Raw genomic sequence first — 20,870 nt, 5'->3', positions numbered from 1 at the left:
TCCACTATTAGAGGGCACACAGGAGAGGATGCACTAGGCCAGGGGTCCCCAACGTGGTGTCTGTGGGTGCCATGGCGGCCGCCAGGGCATCTAAATGCGCCCATGTACGGGCCGGCGGACGAGCATCCACCGAAATGCTGCTGACAAGGTGCATCATCCAGAGGCGTCGGTATTTTGGTGGCAACACCTCTGGATGACACTGCTTGTGGGCAGCATTTCAGCATCGACACCTATTGACATTGTCGCTTGTCGGCGGAATTTTGGCGGATGCTCATCTGCCGCCATGGTCCTCCGTGGTTCGTCGTCTGGCATCTACCAGACGAAAAAGGTTGGGGACCACTGCACTAGGCCAACGGTCTTGTCTGTTCTGTAGACATAAAATTTCCCTTTGCACTTTTCATAAGAGTAGAGGGTTTGGTGCCTCACTCAATGCTAGCTGTTTCCTTTCCTAACTTAGATGGGGCTCGATTTTAATGCGTAATCCTTAGGGATGAACGGTGCTATATACATATAATATCTAATCCAATGATTTTGAGAACTGTTATGATAAGGGCAGTGTTTATTTGTTGTACAAGTGTCACAGCAAAAGGATATAAAATGATTTGATAGTAGGAGACAATGTTTTTCTTTAAATTATGAAAAGTTATCACAGAGGATGTTTTCCTATCATGTCTTAAATAGCACAAAAAAATCACATTTTAAAATATTGCTCTGAGGAAAATAAGTTTGAAATATAATCATACACACTTATTTTGCTAAGCACTTCCTTGATTTTCAGAAGCTACAATGTCTCCTTAATGTAGTACTTATTTACTTCCCAGTCAATATCTTACAGCATATACAAATAGGAACCAAAATCTGGACAATGTTCCCGTTTTTATTAGAACAACAAAATACTTTAAATGACTCTAAGAGCAAGGATTGTGATTCTCATAAGGCAGAGATATGAGCTCCTTCGTCCTCCCTCTCTTTCAGTGCTGCCAAAATGTCAAGATCAGGGTCATTTTGTTCAGTCTCTGGCTCCAAAATAATTGCCACTTCTGAAAACCTTACTCCTTTCAGTTCTTTCCCATTATTACGCATTGTTGGATCAGGTGATCCATCATTGGTTTCTGTCAGAAAGCAAGTCTGCAAGAAATTATAATGAATAATACAAATGAGACAAAATGTTATGAATTAGACAAATTCTAAACAGGCAAAATCTCAAGTACACTGGAAATATGCAGAGTGTGCATATTTTTGTAATGGTGAAGGTTGCTGGACTAGCAGTAAATGACATGCCTTTTGGTACATACTGTAGATATAAATGACTCCTAGTCCTTTACTGGACCCAGTCTTCATTCTTTCATTTTTCAATTCAAATTACCTGATTGGTAACAGCTTCTGTAGTGAGCTGAGGAGCTACATTATTAGGCTCAGTGGTCTCTTTGAGTGCTACATTTTCTTCGTGTTCATTTTTAACATCTAATAGTAGAATGTCAGGGTCATCACATTTTTGTTTCTCTACTAATATTTCCTTCTCATCATTGTTTTTATTGATATTTTCCATATCTTTAACCTCCATCACTTGGGCACCTCTGAAAGAGAGTAAGATAATGTATGAGGCCCTGATCCTGCAAATACTCGTGCATGAAAACCTGACTCTGTTGAAGTAAATGGCAAAACTTGCATTGACGTTAAAGTATTTCACCCAAGTTGTGAACTTTATCTATGTGAGTAGTTTCATTGGAGGCATATACATTCCTGACTCTTTTAGGGCCGAATAGAGGTCAATATGGCTTGTCAAAGAGCACATGAAGTCTTGCCCATAGTACATACTATTTGCTTTAAAAGATACCAACTTCGGTAATACTTTAAGAACTTTTATCTTTTATTACAGCAACAGTTCATTGGAAATCAACCAGTACAGCTAATCATAGATGAAAGAAAACCTTGTATGATCTGAACAATTAAGCCAGGGGTCGGCAACCTTTCAGAAGTGGTGCGCCGAGTCTTCATTTATTCACTCAGATTTAAGGTTTCGTGTGCCAGTAATACATTTTAACATTTTTAGAAGGTCTCTTTCTATAAGTCTATAATGTATAACTAAACTATTGTTGTCTGTAAAGTAAATAAGGTTTTTAAAATGTTTAAGAAGCTTCATTTAAAATTAAATTAAAATGCAGAGCCCCCCCTCCCCCGGATCGCTGGCCAGGACCCGGACAGTGTGAGTGACACTGAAAATCAGCTCGCCTGCTGCCTTCGGCACACGTGCTATAGGTTGCCTACCCCTGAATTAAGCCATCACACATTTCAGTATGCTAATTTGTACAAGCTGTGGCATATCTTCACAATTATACTTACTTGTCATCTTGTTTTCTTAAAATTTGTGGACTTGCATCACTGTCAGTTGCATAAGGATTTCCTATATTTCTGTTAATTTCATTGTGTTCATTGACTAAGATTTGTAGTTTAGCATTTCTGAAAATGACAAATACACAACATGCAAATGGTTCCCTATTTTTGTGAATTGGCCTTGCAGTATTTCTAAACATTTACAATACAAATATCAGAGGGGTAGCCGTGTTAGTCTGGATCTGTAAAAAGCGACAAACACCCACTTCGTCGGATGCCTGTATTCACCCACAAAAGCTTATGCTCCAATACATCTGTTAGTCTATAAGGTGCCACAGGACTCTTTGTCACTTTTTACAAAACAAATAATAATTTAAGTGAGCACATATTTGAGCCACATTAATTCCTGAGGTAACTGTATCCACTTAAATAGAATTATCCCAGGGATTACTTTGGCCCATTATTTTCTGTTTCACTGAAAAAAATATTAAGTTCAGTTACACGCTGCTAATTATGATTAAAAAGACACTGTCAACTTAAAATCTAGTCAGTTTAAAAAAGGCATGATCCTGCTGTCTTTGAAGTCAATGGCAGAATTCCCAATGTCTTCAGTGGTGCAGGATCAGGGGATAGTGAGTGAAGAGTATTATAATGTACAACATCTGTGTTCCCCTCCCATTATCTCTGACCTTGCAACCATATTTTCCTATTAAAAAAAAAATCTCTGTCCACGGATGCCTTGTCACAAAACAAAAGACGAAACTGGCTATAGAGGTTGTCTGTACACAAAGTGCTGTCAAATGTAAATAGTAACAAAGTGAAAAAATAGAGAAAAATAGTTCTTGGCTCTAATCTTTCATTTACAGCAAATTTTAGGTGATACTTCTCACATCAGTAATTTTCCTGACGGAACTGTGATTTTCAAGTTGACACTGTGCCTTTAAAGTTGAATTCTTAGTAAGGATTGTAATCAAAATCTACATTGTTAATCTAAATAAAATATTTATTTATACCTTTTTCTAGTAACAAATGTGTATGTCACAAAGGCTATAAGAATGCAGCCCAGCAGAATACTTAGAATTATGGTTGCTATAAGTTCAGAGGGCATTGAGTCAACAGGTGTCTCTTCTACTGCAACAGAAACAGAAGTTCCAAATATTTTCTCCAGTTCAGTTTGAATGGCCATCTCTTGTTCCTTAAATTTTCTAAAAACAGACAAGTAAAAACATTTGCATCAATTTATTTAACAAAAGGCCTTCACTTTGGTTTATAAAGCAGTGAAGAAAAGACTAAAACTAGAGAAGATTGGTGCTGTCCCGTGGTATACTGGAACACAGCATGCTTCCCCACACAGGATTCACATCATCACCAGTATTGTACTCTGAGAATCTGTGCCAGCAGCTTCAATTAATTCAGGCAGCAGGTGTTGACATGCTCTAAGGGGATGCAAAGTTTAGAATGGGGAGCTTAAAGGATGATCCTGCAATGAGATGAGACCAGATGGATTTCTATGCGCATGTAGAGCTTCAGTGAAGCCAACAGAGCTCTGCACAGGCACAAGGGTGCACTTGGGTGGAGTTCATTGTAGGATTGTGGCCTGGATAGGTATTGTGGGGGCACCACCACCATTTATGAGTCTAGTAACACCTAAGAAGTGAATCACAGGTGTTATATTATGTTATGTCTGAACTGCTATGAGTAAAACTCAAAAGATTCAGCGGTTCAATTTGATTTAAGCAGCTAAAACAGCTGTAGGACAGATTCAAAGACAGTGTAAACAGGCAAAGTCCATTGAGCTCAGTGGAGTTCACCGGCTTATGCCAGGGCTGAATTCAGTCCCATACCTCAATGGTAAAGTCCTACGGAACAGAACAGAGATTTATTACTCGTCTATATAATTTTTAACCAACCTGTTAAATGCTATTGTAGGGATCTAATTCTCATTTAAATCCAGAGTTGTTTAGAATAGTTCCTATAGACACTATTTAATTTCTGTAGAATGCTCTTGATTTTGTCCCTCCCTTTTGAATTCTGTAGGATGTTTCCATAAGAGTTGCTTTACCTGAACCATATCCAAACTTCCTGAACCTCCCGGAATCTGTAAAACTGGGCTGGAAATCTCCCCAGAATAGTGTCCGTATGGTATTTTAACACTTTCAAGTCCCAGCAGGAACTGCTTACAGGAAAATAGCTTTTTGAGAATTAACTGAACTTTTTGAAACTCAGAAGTGGTTCAGTTTGAGTTTTGAGGGACATCTCAGAGCAGTTCTTACTTGATCTGAACCAGTTCATTCATCCCTAATCAAGATGTAAATATTTTAAAGGAAACAAAATCCAGCTTTGTAACTCACAATGATACACTCTGCACTGTATCATACAGACCTTTTTACATGCTCTGCAGGTATTGCTTGGGCTGCCTGATCAACAGCAACAATCTTTACATGGGTTACATCTGTGCTTTCTCTTATTCTTCTGTCAACAGTATTAGATAACACATCAATGATGTAAACAGTCCATTCGAGCTTTCCTTCTAGAACCCTGCCACCAGATTTAGATAAACAATTTTAATTGACTGGGGAACAACAAATTATTTTTATCTAGAAATGACAAAAAGTAATCAATGTTATACAACAATAACATTTAATATATTATTATGCACTTATTTGCCATTTTCATCTAAGGATCTCAAAACACAATAGTGGCTCACGTTTATTATCATTCCCTGTTTTATAGATAGGAAAATGGATGCACAGAAGTTAAGTGACTTGCCCAAGGTCACACAGTAGGTCAGTATCAGAGGGTACATCTGGTTTGGGGCGGGAACCCCTTGCAGCAGCTGAGTCAAACTGACTCAAGTTTGCGGGGCTTGCACTACAGGCTACAAATAGCCGTATAAATGTTCCTACTTGGGCTGGAGCCTGGGCTCTGAGACCCATTCCTCTCTCCAGGTTTCAGAGCCTGGGCTCCAGCCTGAGTGGGAATGTATATATTGCTATTTTTAGCCCCATAGAGCAATCTTAAGTTAGACTCACTGCTGTGTTTTTTTTCCTTCTTCAGTGTAGACGTACAAAGAGTCAGTTAGAGAACCCAGGTTTCCCAACTCTGAGTCCTCTGCTCTGAACACTAGGCTAAGCTACTTCCCATTACTGTTTCATATGAAACCTGGAAACTCTTAGATATGTTAGCATAAATGAGCTAAAAAAGAAAACTTTAAAATGTATCTTGAAATAAATTCTCTTGCTTGCCGTTCACAACCAATACTACTTAGCACAAGGAACATTGTGTCATGCTTTCCCAAATGAATATTGATTTGATTCCTGAAAGCATTGCTATATATATTGCAAATTCATATCTATCACATGTGAACTATTATTATGACCACTTAAAGGTGAAATGCAAGGGGGAAAACCTATTTTCCTTGGGCCCTTTATTGTTCTGATTTCACTGGAATATAGACAATTTCATATTGGATCAGACCAATGGTAATCCATAATCCAGTATCCTGTCTGTGACAGTGGCCAGCAGCACCTGCTTTGGAGGAACAGGGGTGGCAGAACTAGGGGACCCAGGAGGATTAATGACCCGGCAGTAGAAATATTGCAGGGGTTGACATATGTTTCTGCCTGCCCCCACCCCGCAATGTTTGCCACACATACAACATCTCACAGAGGCAAGAGCAGGACCCAGCTATGTTTCTGACCCTGCACATATACGGGAGAGGGAAAGAAGAGGGGAAGTGTAGTCTGTAACCTATCATTTAAATCAGCTTCTGTACCAGAAGACTGGAGGATAGTTAATATGATCCCAATTTTTAAAAAGGGTTCCAGAGGTGATCCCAGCAATTACAGGCCTGTCAGCCTGACTTCAGTACCAGGCAAACTTGTTGAAACTATAATAAAGAACAATATTGTGAGACATACAGATGAGCATACTTTGTTGAGGAAGAGTAAACATGGTTTTAGTAAAGGGAAATCATGCCTCACCAATCTACTAGAATTCTTTGAGGGGATCAACAAGCATGTGGACAAGGGGGATCCAGTGGATATAGTGTACTTAGATTTTCAGAAAACCTTTGACAAGGTCCCTCACCAAAGGCTCTTACGCAAAGTAAGCTGCCACGGGATAAGAGGGAAGGTGCTCTCATGGATTGGTAACTGGTTAAAAGATAGGAAACAAAGGGTAGATATAAATGGTCAGTTTTCAGAACGGAGAGAGGTAAATAGTGGTGTCCCCCAGGGGTCTGTTCCGGGACCAGTCCTGTTCAACATATTCATAAATGATCTGGAAAGAGGGGTAAACAGTGAGGTGGCAAAATTACTAAAGACAGTTAAGACCCAGGCAGACTGCAAAGAGCTACAAAAGGATCTCTCAAAACTGGGTGACTGGGCAACAAAATGGAAGATGAAATTAAATGTTGATAAATGGAAAGTAATGCACATTGGATAGCATAATCCCAACTATACATAAAAAATGATGGGGTCTAAATTAGCTGTTACCATTCAAGAAAGAGATCTGGGAGTGGCACTATATGTGAAAGAATCAAATGAAGTAAAAATCTTAAATGAATCCACATGTTCCATAGAATCTCTATGGATAGTAATTCCGTGCTCTAATAAGATTATAACAGTAGGGATCTATATCGACCACCTGACCAGGACGATGATAGTAACTATGAAATGCTAAGGGAGATTACAGAGGCTATCAAAATAAAGAATTCAATAATAGTGGGGGATTTCAATTATTCCCATATTGACTGGGTACATGTCACCTCAGGATGAAATGCAGAGACAAAATTTCTCGGTACTTTAAATGACTGCTTGTTGGAGCAGCTGGTACAGGAACCCATAAGGGGAGAAGCAATTCTCGATTTAGTCCTGAGTGGAGCGAAGGATCTAGTCCAAGACGTAACTATAACAGGACCACTTGGAAATAGTGACCATAATATAATAACATTTTACATTCCTGTGGTGGGAAGAACACCTCAGCAGCCCAACATGGTAGCATTTAATTTTAGAAAGGGGAACTATGCAAAAATGAGGAGGTTAGTTAAACAGAAAGTAAAAGGTACAGTGACTAGAGTGAAATACCTGCAAACTGCATGGACACTTTTCAGAGACACCATAATAGAGGCCCAACTTAAATGTATATCCCAAAATAAAAAACACAGTAAAAGAACTAAAAAAAGAGCCACCGTGGCTTAACAACCATGTAAAAGAAGCAGTGAGAGATAAAAAGGAATCTTTTAAAAAGTAGAAGTCAAATCCTAGTGAGGTAAATAGAAAGGAGCATAAACACTGCCAGATTAAGTATAAAAATGTAATAAGAAAAGCCAAAAAGGAGTTTGAAGAACAGCTAGCCAAAAAATCAAAAGGTAATAAAATGTTTTTAAGTACATCAGAAGCAACCAATTTAGCAACTGCCCGCTAAACAACCAGTGCGGCCCCTGGGTGATCGAGATAGAAAAGGAGCACTTAAAGACGATAAAGTAATTGTGGAGAAACTAAATGAATTCTTTGCTTCAGTCTTCATGGCTGAGGATATTATGGAGATTCCCAAAGCGGAGCCATTCTTTGTAGGTGACAAATCTGAGGAATTGTCACAGATTGAAGTGTCATTAGAGGAGGTTTTGGAATTAATTGATAAACTTAACAGTAACAAGTCACCGGGACCAGATGGCATTCACCCAAGAGTTCTGAAAGAACTCAAATGTGAAGTTGCGGAACTATTAACTACGGTTTGTAACCTGTCCTTTAAATGAGCTTCTATACCCAATGACTGGAAGATAGCTAATATAACACCAATATTTAAAAAGGGCTCTAGAGGTGATCCTGGCTATTACAGACCGGTAAACCCAACGTCACTACTGGGCAAATTAGTTGTAACAATAGTAAAGAATAAAATTGTCATACACACAGAAGAACATAAATTATTGAGCAAAAGTCAACACGGTTTCTGTAAAGGGAAATCATGTCTTATTAATCTATTAGAGTTGTTTGAAGGGGTCAACAAACATGTGGACAAGGGGGATCCAGTGGACAGTGTACTTAGATTCCAGAAAGCCTTTGACAAAGTCCCTCACCAAAGGATCTTACGTAAATTAACTTCTCATGGGATAAGAGGGAAAATCCTTTCATGGATTGAGAACTGGTTAAAAGACAGGGAACAAAGGATAGGAATTAATGGTAAATTTTCAGAATTGAGAGGGTAACTAGTGGTGTTCCCCAAGGGTCAGTTTTAGGACCAATCTTATTCAACTTATTCATAAATGATCTGGAGAAAGGGGTAAACAGTGAGGTGGCAAAGTTTGCAGATGATATTAAACTGCTCAAGATAGTTAAGACCAAACCAGACTGTGAAGAACTTCAAAAAGATCTCACAAAACTAAGTGATTGGGCAACAAAATGGCAAATGAAATTTAATGTGGATAAATGTAAAGTAATGCACATTGGAAAAAATAACCCCAGCTATACATACAATATGATGGGGGCTAATTTAGCTACAACTAATCAGGAAATAGATCTTGGAGTCATTGTGGATAGTTCTTTGAAGACGCCCACGCAGTGTGCAGCGGCAGTCAAAAAAAGCAAACAGGATGTTAGGAATCATTAAAAAAAGGGATAGAAAATAAGATGGAGAATCTTATTGCCTTTATATAAATCCATGGTACACCCACATCTTGAATACTGCATACAGATGTGGTCTCCTCATCTCAAAAAAGATATACTGACATTGGAAAAGGTTCAGAGAAGAGCAACTAAAATGATTAGGGGTTTGGAAAGGGTCCCATATGAGGAGAGATTAAAGAGGCTAGGACTTTTCAGCTTGGGAAAGAGGAGACTAAGGGGGGATATGATAGAGGTATATAAAATCATGAGTGATGTGGAGAAAGTGAATAAGGAAAAGTTATTTACTTGTTCCCATAATATAAAAACTAGGGGCCACCAAATGAAATTAATGGGCACCAGGTTTAAAACTAATAAAAGGAAGTTCTTCTTCACACAGTGCACAGTCAACCTGTGGAACTCCTTGCCTGAGGAGATTGTGAAGGCTAGGACTATAACAGGGTTTAAAAGAGAACTAGATAAATTCATGGAGATTAAGTCCATTAATGGCTATTAGCCAGGATGGGTAAGGAACAGGATCCCTAGCGTCTGTTTGTCAGAGGGTGGAGATGGATGGCAGGAGAGAGATCACTTGATCATTACCTGTTAGGTTCACTCCCTCTGGGGCACCTGGCATTGGCCACTGTCGGAAGACAGGATACTGGGCTGGATGGACCTTTGGTCTGACCTAGTATGGCCGTTCTTATGTTCTTATTTTCTTATGAGTCATTGTGGATAGTTCTCTGAAAACATCCACTCAATGTGCAGCAGCAGTCAAAAAGTGAACAAAATGCTGGGAATAATTTAGAAAGGGATAGATAATAGGACAGAAAATATCATGTTGCCTCTCTATCAATCGATAGTACAGCCACATCTTGAAAACTGTGTGCAGATGTGGTAGCCCCATCTCAAAAAAGATATATTGGAATTGGAAAAGGTTCAGAAAAGGGCAACAAAAATTATTAGGTGAATGGAACGGCTTCTGTATGAGGAGAGATTAATAAGACTGGGACTTTTCAGCTTGGAAAACAGATGGCTAAGGGGAGATATGATTGAGGTCTAAAATCATGACTGGTGTAGAGAAAGTAGATAAGGAAGTGTTGTTTACTACTACTTATAACACAAGAACTAGGTGTCACCAAATGAAATTAATAGGCAGCAGGTTTAAAACAAACGAAAGGATGTATTTCTTCACACAATGCACAGTCAACCTGTGGAACTTCTTGCCAGTGGATGTTGTGAAGGCCAAGACCATAACAGGGTCCAAAAAAGAACTAGATAAATTCATGGAGGATAGGTCCATCAATAGCTATTAGCTAGGATGGGCAGGAATGGTTTCCCTAGGCTCTGTTTGCCAGAAGCTGGGAAACGAGTGACAGGGGATGGATCACTTGATGATTCCCTGTTCTGTTCATTCCCTCTGGGGCACCTGGCATAGGACACTGTCGGAAGACAGCATATGGGGCTAGATAGACCTTTGGTCTGACCCAGTAGAGCCATTCTTATATTCTTATACGTGGAGGCGAGAGTGGGACCTGGCCAGAGCGGTGCATGGGATCAGGCTGGTCGCCGAGACAGTTGTGGATGACCGTATGGGCCAATGGGGTCTGTGCCAAAGGGCCTCAGCCAATTTGGGGGCCCCCACATGATCACCAGCACTCTGGCACCACCCCCTGATCCTCCTCTCCCCCAGTCCCTTGGCCCTGCTCTTCCTCTTCCCACTGAGGCCATGTCCCCAGCCAGGCTGAAAGACAGAGCTGTGGGAGGGAGATGTATCCCCCGCACCCTTCCCCATGTGGAGGTAGGCAAGCCACTTGCTCAAGCCCAGCGCGCAGCTGGCCTGAACCCGAGCCCCCTGTCACGGAGTGTGGGGGGAGACAAGGCCCTACACCCCTGGCTTCCTGCGATTCACCATGACTCTCAGCCAGCCAGTAAAACAAGGTTTATTTAGACAACAGGAACACAGTCCAAGACAGGTCTTGCAGGTACAGACAACAGGACCCCCTCAGTTAGGTCCATCTTTGGGGGCAGGGGAAGGCCAGAGCCCTGTTGGGAGGCCAGAGCCCATCTGGGCTCCCCTCCATTTTCCCAGCCAGCTCCAAACTGAAACTCCCTCCAGCCGTCTCACTCAGCCTTTCCCGGGCCCCTCCTCCAGCCTTTGTCCAGTTTCCCGGGCAGAGGTGTCACCTGGCTTCCAACCCCCGTCCTGGTTCTCATGTTACGTGCTCAGGTATCCTCTCTCAAGGAAAGTCTCCCATCCCCCAATGCAGACAGTCCCAGCAAAACTCCCCTGCAACCTTGCGAGGTCAATACTCCCCACTCAGTATTCAAAGAACACATAAGAACATTCCCACTTTGTCTCACCCCCTCTCCCTCCCCCCTCCACGCCTGCTCTCCTGCACAAAGCTGGCCTGAGCCCCCTCTCCCTTCCTCACCCCCACTCCCCTGCATGGAGCTGGCCCCAGTTTCTACCTTGCCCCGTGCAGAGCTGGCCCAAGCTGCTTGCCCAAGTTCCCCTTCTCCCCCATGCAGGGCTGGCCTGAACCCCGTCACTCACACACACACCCCGAGCCCCTTTTTGGCAAAACTTGGCATTTGTCCCGTTTACTCTTGCCAACTGGTGATCAGTTGGCAAGAGCAAATAGGACAAATGCCCAGTTTTGCCAAAAAAGTTGGGATGTCCGGGGCCAAAATGGGACGTATGGTCACCCTAGGCTGGGGTCCCCAAACATTTTCAGTTGTGCCCCCCCTTTTATCCAGTCCATGCCCCCCTGGGAGCCGGGGCCAGAGAAAGGAGTGGGACCCAGAAGCTGTGGTGGGGCCAGAGGCCGCAGTTGGGAGCAGAACCAGAGGTGTGGCTGGAGCTGTGGATGGGAGCAGAGCCATGGCTGAGGCTGGGGGCAGGGCTGTGGTGGGGCCAGAGCAGAGCTCGGGGCACAGCAGGGCTGGGTGGTTCTCCCTGCCCACCCCCTGGGGGGGCTGACCAGGCCCTGCTGAGTCCCCCCGAGCATTCCTCCATGCCCCCCTATGGCGGTGCACCCCATAGTTTGAGGACCACTGCCTGAGGCTGTGATAAGAGCCACTCAGGGAGCTTGGGTAGCTATGGGGAGCCTTGGGCCCTCCACCTGCCCTTGGTGGGGGGACTAGGATGCCCAAGAGCAGATCCTGGCTTGTGTCCCTGCCCCCCAGGGTCTGCTCAGGGTCTGCCCAGAACAGGTAGAGGGTCCAGGGCTCCCCATAGCGGCCTGGGCTCCTTTGGCAACTCTTACCACAGCATGGCTTCTGGCCAGGCTAGGGGACATGGCCTGAGGGAAGGGGAGGAGCAGAGGGCAGGACCCCATGGCAGGGGAGGATGTTCTTTGTATCTAAGGCTCCAATAAATCTTAATCCGCCTCTAGCAAGGGAGAATGTAGGAACAGCTCTCCTCTCTACCTATCTTCTTTTTACTCAGCCAGGAGACACCTCCCCAGCTCCCTGCCCCCTCAGCCAAGTCTCATTAGCTCCCCCTTCTTATCCCTCCACTCCCCTCCCTGCCCCATGATTCACAGTGCATTTCTATTCCCCCTTTCACCCCCCCCCCCCCGCAGAGAAGTGCAAGATTCTGCAGTTAACAATTATGGGATAACCCTTCCCCCAAGGAATGTTTTCGCCCAACCCCTAAGAGTTGGAGGTTGGTGAAATCCCTAAGTTTAATTCTCCTGTGATGTCATCATTCCCTTGAATCTTCATTCCTCCTAAAGATCCTGCAGCAAGAGCAGGGAAATCAAGGCCTGATATTCATAATGCAAAATATAAATATTTGAAAAATAAAACAAAAATATTTGGAGTCTTCGTAAACAAGCAAAAAAAGGCAGAACATACAGGTCTTTAAGGCTAGAAATAGCACCAGAGCTGCAGACTAGCTCTACTAGCCACTTATGTTTTGAACCCACCAAGGCTAGATGTAATTACATCATAACTGTGCTATATTTCAGAGACAATGGGCCATCCACACGTTAACTAATTCCCTGGTGCCCTGTGGGCAATTGACCCCCACATGAAGACAGAATTTGCTGCTGCTGCTGACCTTCAAGAGATTTTCTTTTTGTGGGGAAGCTTCAGTTTGTGGCTTCATTTCTTGGAAGCCAAGCCAAAGAATGAGGAGTTGAATCAGTGCATGCCACGACCATGCCCACTTTCCTGGCCAAGGCTGCCCACCATTGGGATGACTGACCTTTTAGGACACCCTATCTACCTCTGCAACCTTCTCCAGCTCAAGCACATTTCCCATCATCGGGGCCATCCACCCGCCAGAGCAGGACAGGGCTAGTTTGCAGGATGATTTTTATTTCTTCAGGGAAAAGGAAGGTCAATATGTGAGTACAAATTTCAGAATATTAGCTACACCCATGATATGACTTCAACCCACAGAACTGAACAAACCTCAAATCATTTAACTGATGACACTATCTCAGACATAAGGCAACCCAGCAAAGTCAGAGCTATCAGACGACTTTGTCACCATCTTGGCTACTTGCTTTTCTGTTTATAAAAAGTGGAAATGGCTGACTTGATCATTTTTCCCTAATCCCCCTCCTTACCCTGAGAGACTTCTTTCTAGTCCATTGAAACCCAGTAGAATCTGTGGTCTTCCTCTCCAGCACACTAAACTCTTGGAGCCAAATCCTCAATACATGTAAATGGGCACAGCTAAATTTAAATAATTGGATCCACTCTGATTTACACCAATTGAGGACTTGGTTTCTCAATGACTCATAGCTGTATTGGCCCCCCTAAGACTGCCAGAGCCAGATCCTAAGAGGACCCTGCCTTAATCTGTCCCTGAGCATTATATCAGAATAAACTATATAGTTCCATAAATACCTTTTTAATTCAGGAATGTTTCTTTCAACAATATTGATCTTCTGACTAAGGACAAGTACCACAATGTTATCATTGGAACTGGGATCAATGGTTACCTATAAAATAATAAATGAATCACAGTAAATCTATGTTTCATGTTTCCTACCCACATTTATAACTTTTTTTATTCTCAAGACTGGCTTGTAGAAAACACTTCTGAGGGTTGGGATAAAAATGAGAAGACATCAAGTACACATAGGACTTTTCCTCTACATTAGTTTAGTGGAACTGAGAAGTTAAGATGATTTTACAGGTAACTCCAAAAAGGTTTAAGAACCTACTAAATTATGTCTGAAGAAACATGGAATTATGCTATGCCTATGGATAATATATAGAAGAAAAAACAGGCAGATACAAGATAAAACTAAAATCTCTTCCATCTGGTATTCCCTATCCATGCATGCAAATTTACAGACAGACTTCCAAAATTAGGTCTGAGCAAATATTTTTTTGCACATAATTTATTTGTGCAACCAGGCAGGCATGTACAAAATCAGATATCTGCATGTGCATATGGCCAGTTCAATGTGAACTCGACATCACATGTTGTAACTTTAAATGTAAAACGAACAGGAGTACTTGTGGCACCTTAGAGACTAACAAATTTATTTGAGCATAAGCTTTCGTGGGCTATAGCCCACTTCATCGGATGCATGCAGTGGAAAATACAGTAGGAAGATATATATATATATACATACAGAGAACATGAAACAATGGGTGTTACCATACACACTCTAACAGGAGTGATCAGTTAAGGTGAGCTATTACCAGCAGGAGAGAAAAAAAAACTTTTTGTAGTGGTAATCAAAATGGTCCACTCTCGTTAGAGTGTGTATGGTAACACCCATTGTTTCAAGAGGCTCGTTCACCTGCACATCTACCAATGTGATATATGCCATCATATGCCAGCAATGTCCCTCTGCCATGTACATTGGCCAAACCGGACAGTCTCTATGTAAAAGAATAAATGGACACAAATCAGACGTCAAGAATTATAACATTCAAAAACGAGTCAGAGAACACGTCAATCTCCCTGGTCACTCGATTACAGACCTATAAGTCGCAATATTACAACAAAAAAACTTCAAAAACAGACTCCAACAAGAGACTTCTGAATTGGAATTAATTTGCAAAATGGACACCATTAAATTAGGCTTGAATAAAGACTGGGAGTGGATGGGTCATTACACAAAGTAAAACTATTTCCTCATGTTTATTCCGCCCCCCCTCACTGTTCCTTACACCTTCTTGTCAACTGCTGCAAATAGACCATTTTGATTACCACTACAAAAAGTTTTTTTTTCTCTCCCGCTGGTAATAGCTCACCTTAACTGATCACTCTTGTTAGAGTGTGTATGGGAACACTCATTGTTTCATGTTCTCTGTGTGTATATATATCTTCCTACTGTATTTTCCACTGCATGCATCTGATGAAGTGGGCTGTAGCCCACGAAAGCTTATGCTCAGATAAATGTGTTAGTCTCTAAGGTGTCACAAGTACTCCTGTTCTTTTTGCGGATACAGACTAACACGGCTGCTACTCTGAAACCTGTTTAAATGTAAAGTTGTCATTGCAGTGCTTGAGATCCGCATTGTAGGCCAATTAATCCCTGGTGCAACTCTACTGAGTCACAGCAGGGATTATTTCATTCCATATGTCTAAGGAGCTCTATGGACATACATAGATCAATTTTCATCCCAACACACAGACATAAACCATATTCTGTGCGTTGTTTCTTTTAAATAGAAGTTACAACATAGTAACCTACATGCAGCTCTCAACATATATCCTACTCTATATAGTACATCCTACAGTTTCATTGTTTAATAGTAATAATGGGATAGACTTTTTAAAGACTAACCTTAGTTGTACAAAGAGTTTTGAAATGGAAGGAAAAGAGGAATAAACCATATATATTTTCTAATCTCTTACATCGACTGTTGCTTGTGTCATGAGTCCTTTTCCTCCTTGGTCTGCAGCTTCGACTTGCAAAGGAAATGATCCAGTCTTTCCTGTCACTGACACTGTATAAATCTGCCCTGTATTTTCATCAATGTCAAATTCATTGGTTTGATGATTCACCAAACTGTACAGCAGAAACCCGTTATCTCCTGAATCTGGGTCTGTGGCCTGGATTTAGAAAAGAAAAAGCAACAGTAATCTAGTGGAGCAGTACTCAGCCTCTGGCTTTTGGACTGTAAACTGCTCGAGAGCCTATGGGTCTTTCCCCCCTTGGTATTTATAAAATCCTGGCATCCTGGGACTGGTCTGTATAATTTTTAAATGCATAGGCTGTACCTCCCTTCCATTAACACAAGTGAAAAGGAGGCAGAAACCATCAGAATCAGGTTGATGGAAGAGGGAAATAAGGTTCTCTGAAATGCATCCTAGTGAGCCCCCTGAAGATTCTACAGCTGCTAGAGTCAAGGGACCAGCACTCAGGTTGAAAGGAGCAGGGATGGTGGAGCAGCTGCATTCTGCAACATATTCCCCATTGGGACTGGTGGATAATTGAGCAGATATCAGTGGTTTGACTTGAAGAAGAGCTCTATGTAAGCTCAAACGCTTGTCTCTTTTACTGTCTTTTACCAACTGAAGTTTGTCCAATAAAAGATATTACCTCACCCTCCTTGTGTCTCAGATATCAATGGGGAAGTTACTAGTGCTCTGTGCAGCATTAACTCCCATTCCACTCAGATGCAGGGGGAGAGTCAATGGCAAAATGACTCCAGAGGGACCCACAGGACTTGGGAAGTCATAGCAGTGAATCTTCACAGGAATGCAGTTTTCCTTCCTCACAGACCTCTATATCTGAGGAGACTGGGTTTGGAGGGAGTGTCCTCTGCATTTGGCCACCTCAAGTCCCTCTCCTTAAGAAGCCTCAAAGAAATTCCCTGAGATGAACCTTGCAGAGTTTCATGGGCCCTCTGTCTCCCTCCTGAATGACTTAGCACTATTTTAATAATATGATTTCCAGAGCATTGCGAAGGGCCTGCCCACAGTGGCAATTAAACTCTGTTAGTGGGCTGGTTTATAAACCCAGTTTACTAACAGCTCCTGCTATTATTATTTAAGGGCCTCATCTTGCACCATTGAAGTCAGTGGGAGTTTTCTCACTGACTTTAGTGGCAACAGGATTGGGCCCTAAACACAGTTAACTTGGTCTGTGCAGGGTAGGCATAATGGGCCAGATTCTTGTTTACGATCCAGCCCCTTTTATGCTACTCAAGCAGTGTAAAACCGGCTGCATTCTGACTGCAACTGGCCAGCACCAGCTCTTGGATCCATGCCTACCCTCTTGGTGGGATTATGTCAATCCTCAGTTGGTGTAGTGTCCTTTAGGTACCATACACCAGTGGCATAAGTTAGAGCAGGCCCCTTAGGCTGCTCCAACTGATGCCAAGGCTGTGCAGGCACAAACCAGCTCACAGCTCTAGGGAACTATAACAAGCTCCCTGTGAGTTCAATCTTTGAGGGGGCCATTTGGGGATTTAATTGGGGATTGGTCCTGCTTTGAGCAGGGGGTTGGACTAGATGATCTCCTGAGGTCCCTTCCAACCCTAATAATCTATGATGTCCCCCATCATTCACATTCACTGAGCAGATCTCAGATGCAGGGCAGAAGATGACTCAAAATTTAAAAAACATGTTTAAAAATGGCTCCACTAACCCAGTTTAATGGCCAGCGTGACTGGAGCCCAAGTCTTTCAAAAGCCTTCAGATACTCAGAAAGGGCAGAAATATACTTACCTGAACTTTAACAACTGGGAATTTGTACGGCACTGAGTTCAAGATCCGAACAGAGTAGGAGCTGTTCAAAAATGCTGGCTTTTCATTTACATCTTGCACTAAGATTGTTAGTCTTGCCACATTTTGAGAAAACAGACCTTTTAAAAATAAATACATTAATTTAATTAAATCCTGTATCATGCAGAACATATCACTGAGACTACAAACATGTCTCTCCATTAACCCCAAGCATTGCTTTCAGATGTGAAGGCAGGCAGCTTTAAGACAAAGGCTATGCTGAATTGGGGTGAGGAGGGGTGGCACAGCACAAGAGTCCCCAGAAGAACTCTGGCTGACTCAGCTTGAATTCCTCTAGGAGCTCTGGGTGGCACATGCTGGAGTGATGCAGGATGAAAGGGTGCAGCATGCACAGCCTCTCTGCATTGGCTCAGCTCTGTTAGCCAGGACAGGCAGGAGCTGGGTCCCTAGCCCTATGCCATCTGAGAAGTCTAGTGCCAACGGCTGCGTTCTCATCTGTGGCTGTGGTGACCCCCTGTGAAGGAGTGCAAGGTTGAGGGAAGGCTCTTTGCTCTCCGTTGCCTGCATAGTGCCCACACAATCTGGCTCTCCACTTTTAATCTTTCACCACAGCTTTGTCATTTATCACATTTTCTGTTTCTAAATTTAGTTCAAATATAGAATGCACAAGAAGTGTCCTGTGCTTAACACCCTCCAATTCAAACTGCAATGTCCTTCAAAGGAAAAAAATATACCTGAATACTGGTCCTGTGTGACAGAAGAGGGACTTTCATTTGCTTCAACTGTAATTGTATACTGAGAAATTTCCTCATAGTTCAAGTTAATTGCTGTTTTTAGCTGTCCACTTTTTGTATCCAGTATAAAATGGGCTGAAAAGAAAAATGTGCACTTTTCAGTAATATACCAGTAGTTACCATTTTCATTTGTATCCTTCTCACCTCTTCTATCTGTGTTGCTCTTGTAATACTACTGTACTGGCTCAGTTCTTGGGGACTGAATGCTAGTGTATTTCAATAGTAATACAGGAGTGGCAAAAGTACCGAAACCTCAACAAACTTTCAGCCAGAAGTAGGTCACCAGCTGTGCTTTTTATGACTTCACACATTGCTTGTTAATACTTTTGTATTTCCTATACAAAGAGAGCAAAATGTGCACTTTCAATCTAGATGACTTATTCCAGTCCAGGGTCTCTCAAACCTTTTCCATAGTGTGATGACATCTTAAGAGAGATCTTATCTGTCACCCCACCTCTCCTCCTATTGGCAAGTGTGTGGACTACTATGCTTCCCATTCAAGATTGCATAACATTCCTCAGGCAACTATAGCAATTGCTTACATGGAAGAGTAATATTTGGTAAGCGTGGCATGTTCTTTTATAGCTGTCTTTTAGTAACATTTACCAGGTGGAAATAAAAAGGAACAGCAGAACATGTGACCCGCCAGCTTTCCACCACCAGTGCTCCACCAACCACCATTGTTTTAGATTAGGGAAGACACATGGAGGAAGACTATAACAGCTCCATGAGAGAGAAAGCTGAGTGAAACTCTCACTGTAAGACCATCCCACACCGATTCTCTATCTTGATCTCCTCAAAGTCCTTTCCTTGAACAGACAGACTTCTTACATTTAAAGGTGCAGTATACAGAAGACAGAATGTTAGTTCTGCACTGCACCTGTCTTTCTACTTGATTTGCATTTTTTTACTCAGATTTTCATTATTCCAAGTTTTTAGACATTAGGGGGTCGTATTCCCAAGTGTTGCAAATGTAGGTGTAAGTTGCACACCAGTAAATTGGTGTGAGTGCAAGCTGATGTAATAGAAAAGCAACTGGCAAACAACAAGGTACTTACTTACCCTTTCCTATTAGTCGTTTCTCCTGAGACCCTTCCTCCATTTGCTCTTTCAGCATGTAAATTACACCCACATAAACCCACTTGGCAACATGGAATTTATACCACCACCTAGGTCACTTCTGAACTTGGCCAAATAAAACTGGTGATGTCTTATACCAAAGAGATATAGTAAGAAATCATGTCACTCTCCATACCTACATTTTATTCCAACGTCATTATTCTCACTCAGTTTCATTGTTAAATACAATATGATCTCCCACCCAGAGCTAGTTTATAGTGCTATATTTGCCTACTTTAGGGTGTAAGAAGAAGCTGTACTCACCACGTTCATTACCAGATACAATTTTGTAATCAATTTGTCTCCCTAAGGCTTCCATCACAGCAAAAGTGTAAACTAAATGTGCAGCTCCTGTGTCTTCCATCACAGTTGTGCTAACAGAAAAAAGATGACAGACTGTGATGATAGATTTTACTGGCACAAATGCCAAGAGCTGATTTGTTGGCGGTGCATATTGTTGAACCTTTGAGACTTGGGAGAAGGGTATTCTTGATGGAAGATCCTTGGCTATGGACCTTTTTCCCCTCTGAAGGGTACCTACTGGAATATGCTGGCCTTCAAAGAGCAGTGCAAGGATCATCTTTTTGGCCAAGCATTTCTTTGACCTTGGATCAAGGCTAGGGAAGATTTTTCCATTTGGTGGTGGGTGGTTGATAGGGGTTGATGCCCAGTATGTGTAGGACCAATTGCATTTAGAGCCCACAACAATATGCCAGTAATAATTATTGACATAAAATCAATATATTTTTATACCAAAATACTGATCGATGGTATGCATGAGAAAGGGGGAAAAGAAGGGTGATCTTTACTCTGATTGGGTGAGTTTGGAGGACAAGTGCATTTTATAAACTGAAGAATAAGGCAATAAAATGTAAAACATGGCTCCAAACATCAGATGCACAAAACAATTAGACTAGGGACATTTTCTGGCTTTGTTATTTAAAATTAATTGTTTGTTTCTTCCCACACGAAGGAAAATGGAATTTCCATCTTTGGAAATACTACCCCCAATACTGTCAACAAATTCAGTGGCAGTGTGGTCTCAGCTACAAGGAGAATTCAAAACAATGACACTCATGTAACTGAATATAAAAACCCTCACCTGATGTCAGTCTGATTAAACTGAGGGACAAACGGGCGATTGTCAAGCACATTGAGCTTAATCAAGGCTGTGCTATTTAACGGAGGAGAACCTCGGTCTTTAGCTATTATTCTCAAAGGGATCTCTCCAGGTTTGGATAGGTTTCCAATTGTTATTATTTTCCCCTCATTTATATCCTCAATCAGAAAGAACTGGCTGAAGCTAAAATCCGGCAGGATATAGTATTCAATAAGAGCATTTTCCCCCTG

At 42.0% G+C, this 20,870-nt stretch overlaps 1 protein-coding gene across 1 annotated transcript in view; it reads right to left on the bottom strand.

Annotated features, from left to right (window-relative positions):
- Window positions 1-556: 556 nt before the first annotated feature.
- LOC123366701 (protocadherin Fat 4-like) overlaps window positions 557-20,870 on the bottom strand; it is a 72,509-nt gene continuing 52,195 nt past the window's right edge. The window contains exons 28-38 of the mRNA XM_045010345.1: window positions 20,623-20,867; window positions 19,785-19,894; window positions 18,342-18,476; window positions 17,590-17,726; window positions 15,772-15,969; window positions 13,800-13,894; window positions 4,717-4,872; window positions 3,348-3,539; window positions 2,344-2,460; window positions 1,367-1,577; window positions 557-1,128 (exon numbers count right to left, since the gene is read on the bottom strand). Of these exons, the coding sequence (XP_044866280.1) occupies window positions 931-1,128; window positions 1,367-1,577; window positions 2,344-2,460; window positions 3,348-3,539; window positions 4,717-4,872; window positions 13,800-13,894; window positions 15,772-15,969; window positions 17,590-17,726; window positions 18,342-18,476; window positions 19,785-19,894; window positions 20,623-20,867 (1,794 nt within the window). The 3' untranslated portion in view covers window positions 557-930. The remainder of the gene's footprint in view (window positions 1,129-1,366; window positions 1,578-2,343; window positions 2,461-3,347; window positions 3,540-4,716; window positions 4,873-13,799; window positions 13,895-15,771; window positions 15,970-17,589; window positions 17,727-18,341; window positions 18,477-19,784; window positions 19,895-20,622; window positions 20,868-20,870) is intronic.

Source organism: Mauremys mutica, chromosome 3 (assembly GCF_020497125.1).
Source record: "Mauremys mutica isolate MM-2020 ecotype Southern chromosome 3, ASM2049712v1, whole genome shotgun sequence".
NCBI classification, from domain to species: Eukaryota; Metazoa; Chordata; order Testudines; family Geoemydidae; genus Mauremys; species Mauremys mutica.
Note: the sequence above shows the minus strand (reverse complement) of the source record. Positions and strands in the feature narration are given on the sequence as shown.